General features: G+C 38.9%; 1 protein-coding gene across 2 annotated transcripts in view; it reads left to right on the top strand.

Annotated features, from left to right (window-relative positions):
- The first annotated feature begins 3,838 nt into the window (after positions 1–3,838).
- Positions 3,839–9,988, top strand: part of SOX30 (SRY-box transcription factor 30) — a 33,406-nt gene continuing 27,256 nt past the window's right edge. For both annotated transcript variants that reach the window (XM_082379178.1, XM_082379179.1), the window contains exons 1-3: positions 3,839–5,277; positions 7,266–7,505; positions 8,721–8,900. In XM_082379178.1, the coding sequence (XP_082235304.1) occupies positions 4,269–5,277; positions 7,266–7,505; positions 8,721–8,900 (1,429 nt within the window). In that variant the 5' untranslated portion in view covers positions 3,839–4,268. The remainder of the gene's footprint in view (positions 5,278–7,265; positions 7,506–8,720; positions 8,901–9,988) is intronic.

Below are 9,988 nucleotides of genomic sequence, written 5' to 3'. Positions count from 1 at the left end.
TACAAAATCAATACATAACCAACTAGAAATGAAATTAAGAAAACACATTCATAACAGCATCAAAAATTAAAGTATTTAGAATGAAGTTAACAAAAGAAGTGCAGAACTGTACACTGAATATTATACATTGTCAAGAAAAATTAAAGACTGAAATAAATGGACATATATCCCATGCCTGCAAACTGAAGACTCAATATTGCTTAGAAGTCCATTTTTCCAAAATTGATATATAGATCCAGTGCAGGCTACCTAAATCAGCAGGCTTGTTTTTGGTGAAAATTGATAAGCTGATACTAAAATTTATATGAAAATCTAAAGGATCAAGACTAGCCAATATGATTTTGAAAAAGAGCTAAGTTTGAGAACTTATATGACATAATCCCCAAATTTACCATAAAGATATAGTAATCAAGACAATGTGGTATCAGCATAAAGACAGACATAGATCAGAGGAACCGAACAGAGTTCAGAAATAAAGCCATGCATATATTGTCAATTAATTTTCAACAGAAGTATTAAAGTAATTCAATGGGAAAAGGATAGTTTTTTCAACAAATGGTACTGAAACAACTGTAAGGTGTTAGGTAAGGAACTAGTTCTTTCTTTGCATAAAAATTAACTTGAAATGGATCATAGTGCTAAATGTAAGAACTAAAACTAAACTCTTCTAGAGAAAATCACGAGAGAAAAATCTTTAATCTTAGGTTAGGCAATGATTTCTTAAATATAATCAATGGCATATTGACAAATTAGACTTCATCAAAGGTAAAAATGTTGCTCTTCAGAAGACACTACTAAGAATGAAAAAAAAAACAGAACAAAAAGACAAGCCACAGACTGGAAGAAAATATTTGCAAAACATACATCTAATAAAGAACTTATATCCAGAATATATTAAGAATCCTTAAAAATCAAAAATAAGAAAATCAACAACACAATCTAAATAATAGGCAAAAGAAACTTTAACAGAACTAGGCAATAAAGATATATGAATAGGAATTAAGCACATGAAGAGATGCTCAACATTATTATTCACTGTGGAAATGTAGTTTTAAAACAGAATTACTTAATATTATATGCTACTACTATAATATATTCTATATATACTATATAGGATGGATAAAATTTAAAAGGCTTTTGACACCAAATATTGGAGAAGAGGTGGAGAAACTGGGACCCTCATATGTTGTAGGTGGAAATGTAAGATGATACATTTTGCAAAGCAGTTTGGCAGTTTTGTAAAATGTTATACATAAACTTACCACATAACCTAGTAAGTCTGCTCCTAGGTGCCTACCCAAGTGAGATGCAAACCTATGTCACCACAAATATTTATACATGAATGGGCATCATATTCATAGCAGCCAAAACCTAGAAATAATCCAAATGCTCATCAGCCAGTCAATGGATAAACAAAATGAGTGGGAGACATCTTACAATAAAATATCCCTGAATAATTAGGTATTTCCATACTATGGAATACTATGCTGTAATAAAATAAAGAACTACTGATACATTAAACTTGATGAACCTCAAAAACATTATGCTAAGTTAAAGAAGCCAGACATATAACCCTACACATTATTTGATTCTATTTATATGAAATTTCTAGAAAAGGCAAAATTATAGAGACAGAAAGCATATAAGCGGTTGTTTGGGGTTGAAGGTGGGAGCATATATTGACTGCAAATGGGAACAAGAGAACTTTTTGAGTTACCCCAACTTTTTTGAGTTTATGAAAATGTTCTGAAACTGGATTGTAGTGATGGTTACACAACTTTAAATATTTATTAAAACACATCAAATTGTACATTTAATTGTAAACATTATATATAAATCAAACCTCAGTAAAACAGTTTTTTGTTTTTTAAAAAAGATTGCTATCTGCTTAAAATATACTCCCCGTATAATATTTGCACTGCTACCACAGAGAACTGACACATCACATGCTTTGAATTACTAATTCAGATTGGAATATGTATTACTCTTGCACAAAATCAACACTAACATGATTTATTCCTCTGCCTCTTTCACTAGCCTTTATTTTGTCAGTGGTTCTCAAAGTGTGGTTCAGGGACTGACTCTTTCAGAGTGTCTGCTAGGTTAACACTACTTTCATAATAATTCTAAGACAATATTTGCCTTTTTTACTTCATACTCTCATGAGTGTACAGTGAAGCTTTCTAGAGCCTATATGGCATGAATTACAACAAACTGAATGCAGAAGCAGCCGTGAGAATCCAACTTTTTTTTTTTTTTTAACTAAGTCAGACAGTAGATTCACAATTCCACTCTTCTCATTTCGCGGAAAACATAGTTTTATCATGATAATGTGTTATGTTAATATGTAATGGGTTTATTATAGATACTTAAAATGAATTGATAACTATTAATGAATGAATTAAAATGAATTGATAAGTATGACTAGTCCTCAGTTTTTATTTATAATATGGCAAATATTGATAGATAAAACCACATAAATAAAAGCTCTTTGGAATCTTCAATCAGTTTTGTGGCTATAAAGGGTTCCTGAGATAAAAATTTGAGAACTACTACCTGCCAGTTGTAAGAACTCCTATTTGCCACATTTGACAACAGGGCATTAGAAAGAGAGTTGGGTCAGGTCTTCTTTGAGAGCTAACTTGTTCTGGTGGCAAAAAATTATCTGCTTCAAGATAAATCTATAGCTTTTAATCAGGACATCACTTAGAAATGTAACAAATGTTAATACAAGATTTCTTTCTCTTGGTGATATTTAATGGAAATAAACACAATACAGTACTAGTAAAAGGAGAGGCATAAGCACGCGAAGGACTTGAAGCAATGCCTAGCATAAAAGTAAGCCCTTAATATAGGTAGTGATTATTACTATTTTATTATTAGACTACGACAGTCTTTATTCATTCAACAGGTATTTATTGAATGTCTACTATACGCCAGGCTCTATGGTTGGCATTGGAGATTTACAAAACAGTCAGCCCTCAAGGCGTATATGGTAAAGTGGAGGAGACAGCAGAATAATACCATAAAAAAATATGTAATTACGAATTGTGGTAAGAACTTTAAAAGAGGTGATAGAGGTACGAGTCCATAAAGGAGATTTCACCTGATTTTCAGAGTCAGAGAACACGTCTTTGAGGAAGTACTAGTTGAGCTGCAATTCAGAATAGGAGCAGGAGGTGTTAAGGAGACACAAGGGAGAAATACAAGTGAAGGCATATTCAAACATCTTTGAAGTAGGAGAAAGAATGATGAGAGGCAGTGTAGCTAAAGCTGGGGCTAGAGTGGTAAGTAGGAGAACTACAGCCCAAGCCATTTGGGGCCTTACGGACCTTGCCAAGACTATTAAACCTTTACTGCGTGGCCTGAGAAGATTTTTTTTGGAGAGAGGGTGTGGGAGGACTAGATTTGTATTTTTCAAAGATTCTTGGCAGCTGGAGCGTAGTGGGACAAAAGCGAAAAGCAGGGAGACTATTTAAAGAGCTATAGCAGTATCCAGCTGAAAGATGATGTAAGAGCAGAACAGAGTAATGGCGGGAGAAACCGAAAAGAGGTGGATGAATTTGGGATGTATTTTGCAAGCACGACCCACAGGAGTGGTGATAAATGAAAAGTTTAACTAGCACAGTAATGGCCAAGTCGAACACTCTTCCCATCAAGATCAGCTAAGGGGGTTATTGAGAAGTTGCAAAATTTGCCTTCTTTTCCCTTGGCACAAATCCAAAGACCCTGGTGAGTGTCAGGGCACACGGGGTATTCTGGAATTGCAAACCGCGCGTACAAGGCAGGGATCTCCAGCTCTTGTGAAGAACTCACATGGCTTTATCGCCTGGAGGTCAGTGGCGTGGAACCGCTGTTTCCTGGGCAACGCCATTGTCAGGCGCTCCGGGTGGGGGAGGGGTAACTAAGGACAACGGCCGGAAGAGAACTCCGGAAGAGAGGGAGAGTCACAGGGGGAAAATGAGCAGCACGTGCCGCGGCCCCGGCCGTAGCGGGTGATTCGAGGGCTCGGCACGAGGGGTGCGTGGAGGGCGGGAGGAGCCGGAGAACGTGCCTGTGATTGGCGGGCCGGGGGGGGGGGGGGGCGTACCAAGACGCTTGTGGTTGGGCGAGGCCAAGACCAAGGGCTGCTTTTTGAACCGCGTAGGGTTCTGGGTAGCAAAGGCCTTGGAAGGGTCTTAACTGAAAGGGGGAGGGGAGAAGGTCGCCAACAAACGGCTGAGCTCACAATCCGGGCCGGGACCCGGCCGGGGCGTCCCCCTCCCCCCATGGAGAGAGCCAGGCCGGAGCCGCCGCCTCAGCCGCGCCAACTGACGCGGGCGACCCCGCGGCGCCCGCTGCGCCCCGCTCCGCCCCCGCTGCCTGTCGAGGGCGCCTCCCATCGGGCAGCGGCCGCGGAGCCTTCTGCGTCGCCGCCCACCCCCTGCGCGGCCGCCATTGTGACCGTAGCCTCGTCGTGCGGGGAGGCTACGGCGTCGGGCGTACAGCCCGCGGCACGGCGGGTGCTGCAGGTGAACCCGGAGCAGGTGTTACTGCTGCCGCCTGGGCCATCACTGCCTCAGGCCCGGGAGGAAGAGGCAGCCGCCTCTCCCGCGCAGGCGCGGCTGCTGCAGCTGAGGCCGGAGCTACTACTGCTGCCGCCGCCGCCGCCCTCATCCGAGGGCGTCCCCTGCAGGCCTCAGTTGCACCCGGTGCAGCCCTGGCAGCTGCATGTTAAGGCAGAGAAGCAGGAGCCGGACCCCAGCTTGGATCCGTCAGTGGGACCTCGGAGGGCCGTCAAGGCGGGCCCTAAGGCCTCCAGGGCGGCGAAGGCAGGAGGCCCCGGGCCGGCCCTCGACAGCCCCCGAGGGGACGAGAAGGGCAAGTTGGAGGAGGAGGAGGTCATGAGCTACACGGCGAAAGGCGGGGAAGGCAAAAGCCTGCCGGCCATCAGAGAAGGAGTCATCAAAACGGAGGAGCCTGAGAGACTCCGCGAGGACTACAGGCTCGGCACAGAGCCTGCGTCCAGTGGCCTGATCCATGGCAGCAAGGATGTCACCCTGACCCAGCCGTCCAGTGCCTTTGGGCCGCACCAGCAAGACCTCAGGATCCCTTTGACTCTTCACACCGTGCCCCCTGGGGCCCTGATCCAGTTTCAGGGACCTCCACCTTCAGAGCTGATACGATTGACCAAGGTCCCCTTGACACCAGTGCCTATTAAAATGCAGTCCTTACTGGAGCCTTCTGTAAAAATTGAAACCAAAGATGTCCCGCTCACCGTACTTCCCTCAGATGCAGGTATTAGACGGCAGGGGAATCAATCTGGTTTTCAAACTTCGTCTGTTGCCCCGTAGCTGAAATGTCAGCTGTTGAGAAGCATAAACTAGAAAAATAAAAAAATGGGTTCAGGGCAAAGTCTGCAAAGGTATCACTTCTGACTTGTACGTATACCAGTACAATACGCTAACACGTTCAAGATTCCCAAACATTAAAAATAATTATTTTTTTTAAGGCCCAGTGAAGGATGAGATTTAGATGTGACTAATGTTTATACACAAAAATAGAAATATTCTTGCTAGATAACACAAAGCCCTCAGTTTATATGCTACAGATAATCAACATTATAAAATATTGTATTATAGTAGCTCAGTATTTTTACATGTATCAAACAGAAGAAAAAATAGTGTTTAATGAAAAAATAAACAGGAAAGTTTATACTGGATTTAGAGGTGATTTATCTTCTTTAAAAATGAAGAGTAAACATTTTCTAGGAGAAAACAGTACATAATTAATTGTAATGTATTCTAAAAGCTAAGAACTTATAGAAATACAGAAAATGAAAACACTGTAGAATAAGTTGTTTTCAAAGAAATGACCACAGTTACAGTAGTAACAATTACAAGTAGATATTTTATTTCTATTCGTTATTTCCAAATATATAGCTAGAAAAATCTTATTTTAAGATTTAATTCAGACAATACTATGGCAGTAAATGTAAATGAAAAGTCATATTAATCTTCAGTTCATATCTTCATTGACTTTTATCTTTATTGTTTTCTTATTTTCTTTACTAATTCTTCCTCCCCACCCCACCCTCTTGCTTTTTTTTTTTTTCTAAACTTTTATTGGAGTATAGTTGCTTTACAATGTTGTGTTAGTTTCTGCTGTACAACAAAGTGAATCAGCTATACGTATACATATATCCCCTCTTTTTTGGATTTCCTTCCTATTTAGGTCACCAGAGAGCATTGAGTAGAGTTCCCTGTGCTATACAGTAGGTTCTCATTAGTTATCTATTTTACACATAGTAGTGTGTATATGTCAATCCCAATCTCCCAGTTCATCCCACCCTCCCCTTCCCCCCGTGGTACCCATAATGTTTGTTCTCTCTACATCTGTGTCTCTATTTCTGCTTTGCAAATAAGTTCATCTGTACCCCATCCTCTTGCTTTTTATCGTCAGTAATTTTTAAACTTTGTTTTCATTTTCTAAAGGAGAGAAAGGGGAACCTTTATAATACTTATTTCATCCTTTGTGCATTTTAAAATTTTATATATCAAGTAACCCTAAAATAAAGAGAAACAATATATGAAATTTATAGGCAGTGGTTTTTGATGAATTATGTAAGAGATGTGAATTTAAGCAACTTCCTTTATTGTAATTTCAGCTGTCTCTGTGACTTTAAAAAAGTCACCTTTCTTATTTTCCTCTTATTTTTTCTCCTGGGATGTGGAACTAGTGTTAGTGACCCACCTTGGCAGGTGCTTCACCTTCATAACGAAATATAAATAATACAGTATATTAATAATATAAATATTTTTGCTTGAATGGGCACTCCAGTGGCATGTAAATGAGTTCCTTTAAACATTTAGGGTACACCCACCTAGTGCTAGGATTATAGTCATTAATAAGTCATAATTCCTGTCCCCCAGTAATAGAACATTTTAATGGGAAATAAATTAAATGTTAATTACTGTTAGAGGTATTAATATAGCTCAAAGAAGTAGTAAGCCAGCGGTTTACTGTGTCTTCAACATTATTACTTCCACAATATCTTCAACAATATTATTCTTTTTGAGGAAGAGAAGAGTCTTTCTAAGCCACAGTTTAGAATGCTGAGTTCAGGGGTTATGAGGAATTCTGGAATGCTGGCAGTTCCTTGGCTATATTGAAGTGTATATTTTCTCCAGATATTTAATAAGTAAATATAGGTGGAAGTGCACTTCACTTTAAAATTGTGTGTGTGTGTGGCACATTAATTTAGTCTCTTAATTTTTGTCGTGTAGGAATACCAGATACTCCCTTCAGTAAGGACAGAAATGGTCATGTGAAGCGACCCATGAATGCATTTATGGTTTGGGCAAGGATCCACCGGCCAGCACTAGCCAAAGCTAACCCAGCAGCCAACAATGCAGAAATCAGTGTCCAGCTCGGGTTAGAGTGGAACAAACTTAGTGAAGAACAAAAGAAACCCTATTATGATGAAGCACAAAAGATTAAAGAAAAGCACAGAGAGGAATTTCCTGGTAATCAAATGAAATGAACAAAGCCTCTTTCTAATTTCTTTAAATTTATTTAGGTAAAGAATAGGTTAGGTTGAGACTGAAGGACAAGAATGTAATTTTTTTCTGATCTGGTATGTACAATAGAGAAAATACTGGCTAATATTACAGTAATGATTTAATTGATACTGGGTATAAGTTTCCTTAAACAGAACAAAGTAGAGGGATATCTGGTCTCATATTTGCCAACTAAAGCAAACCTGGGGACAAACAGTTTTACTGTCGTTTTGATTAAATATATAAATATAAACGTAATGAAGGTAAAGCTCCAGAGTTCTAGGCTATAATTTTTCAAATATGCTAGAAAATGAAGTTCAAATTAGAGCAACAGAGAAAATATGCAGGGCACGCTGCAGGCATTAACACCATGCTCCATTTTAATATTATATGGTTATCAGAATATAGTGCTGCCTTCTGATTGATAAATTTATCCTCATCATGATGTAGTTTGAAATAAATTCTGATTCTCTCCCCAGCAGTGAGGACATTGATATTAAGCTTGGTAAAAGCACAATGTATGGCCAACATATTGTGCATGGTGGGAAAAGAATAACTATTTTTCTAAAGTAGTAGCAGAAAGGTTCTAGGGGGGAATCGTCAGAGCAGCAGTTACAGGGAACCAGTGATTCTCTTGGTTATACAGTGGCTACAACTGCCCTAACTCCACTTTTCTGAGTTTGGAAGGAAATTGGGTGGTTTGTGGACTTGGAGACTGCCAAGTCTAAGAGAGTGACTCTTCCCGAAGAAGGCATAAAAATAGTGGCTGGTCATTAGTAACCACTTCATCGTAAGATATAGATAATTGTGTCTTATAGAAAGTAAGGAAACAGGAGGAGACAAATATTATTTTACTGGGACATTGTTTTATGGGTAGAGGAAAAGCTTTGGGATTCAAACTCAGTGCCTTTAATGTTGATTTTACTATAAATTCATTATGTGTCTTTGGATAAAAGACATTTGCCCTTTCTCTTTGAATTATGGGTTACAACATTGGCCACTAGTTAGGAGCCATATGGATATATATGCTAAAATGCACAGAAATAGTATCATAGAGCTGGAAAAGATACTTTAGACAATTAAGACTTAGAAGTGTTTTGGACTTTTAATGTGAAAAGAACTATTTAAAGGCTAAATAGGATCTATATGTTCAAATTAAAAATAGTTTATCTTCTTCTCTAGGTTGGGTTTATCAGCCTCGTCCAGGGAAGCGAAAACGCTTCCCTCTAAGCGTTTCCAATGTACTTTCTGGTACCACACAGAATATCATCTCTACAAATCCAACAACAATTTATCCTTGTTGCTCACCTACCTACTCTGTGGTAATTCCCAGCCTACAGAACACCATCACTCATTCCGTTGGTGAGTTGGTTTTATTGTAGATTACAAATTTTTTAATGGCTGTGTGATAATTTTACCTCTTAACTTGAAATTTTGTTTCTGTTAGCTTAAAAGTTTAGAACAACAATGTTAAGAAAAAAATAAAAAATAGAGTGAAAACATTAAATCAGAGAAAGAAAGATTTCAGTAGACATCAAAGCCCTTGGTTTGCTAGAGTAGCAAATATTCTATGTCAGACCTTTTAAGCAAATCAGGATGAGTCCATAGATTATGCAGATAATGCAGGAAATGACTGAGGTAATTCAATAGGAAATAGGAATGTGTTTTTACTATTAGCATAAAAGAATGCCTTGCTGATGGGGTATGAGGCATCCTGTCCTGGAATATAGTAATGATGACTGATCTCTTAAGACCATTTTTTTTGCTGCCCTAGAAAAGCAATGGAAGTAATCTATCTTCTACCAGATATTTCGTTCATTACATTGTCTTTCCCTAAATTTCTCCTCTATTATCAGTTCTTCACAACATTCCTGTCTTTTGCTTTTAAGAACCCAAAATTGAGAATCTAGTATCTTAAGAACTTGTTATAGGTCTATCCATCATTAGTTTGTTCTTCCAGAGCCTATTTTAGTCATCTCTTAGGCAGAGCTTTGTACGTTCACTACTTGCTATCACTACTTGTCCTGAAACTACTGTTCTTTCCGGTTTCTACCTACTTATATCTATGTGCTGGGAGGTTTAGATATCTTGAAAATTAACTTATTAGGATCTTAGGCATTTTCAGTTTTTTTCCTGTGTATCATTATAGCAATGGATACCAACAAAGCCACATTCAGCGTATCTAGGCTCAAGGCAAAGAAAGCTGATCCTATCACCCTGTTCTCTCCCAGAACAGTCAGGCACTTTCACCCTTTGCTATTTGGTAGTATCTCTTTTAATCCTGTATTTCAATCTAGGCTTGATTGTGCTTTTTTTTAACTTACCTTATTTTATCTGTTATTTATGATTTGCACTTTTATCATCTGTTTCTTCTCTTTACCCCTTTTTCTAAGACCCCTCTTCCATGTCATTCTATCCACAGTTAAATGCTGTATGTTTTCTCTCCCCAG

Source organism: Balaenoptera borealis, assembly GCF_965194805.1.
Source record: "Balaenoptera borealis genome assembly, chromosome: 2".
Classification (NCBI taxonomy): Eukaryota; Metazoa; Chordata; class Mammalia; order Artiodactyla; family Balaenopteridae; genus Balaenoptera; species Balaenoptera borealis.
Note: the sequence above shows the minus strand (reverse complement) of the source record. Positions and strands in the feature narration are given on the sequence as shown.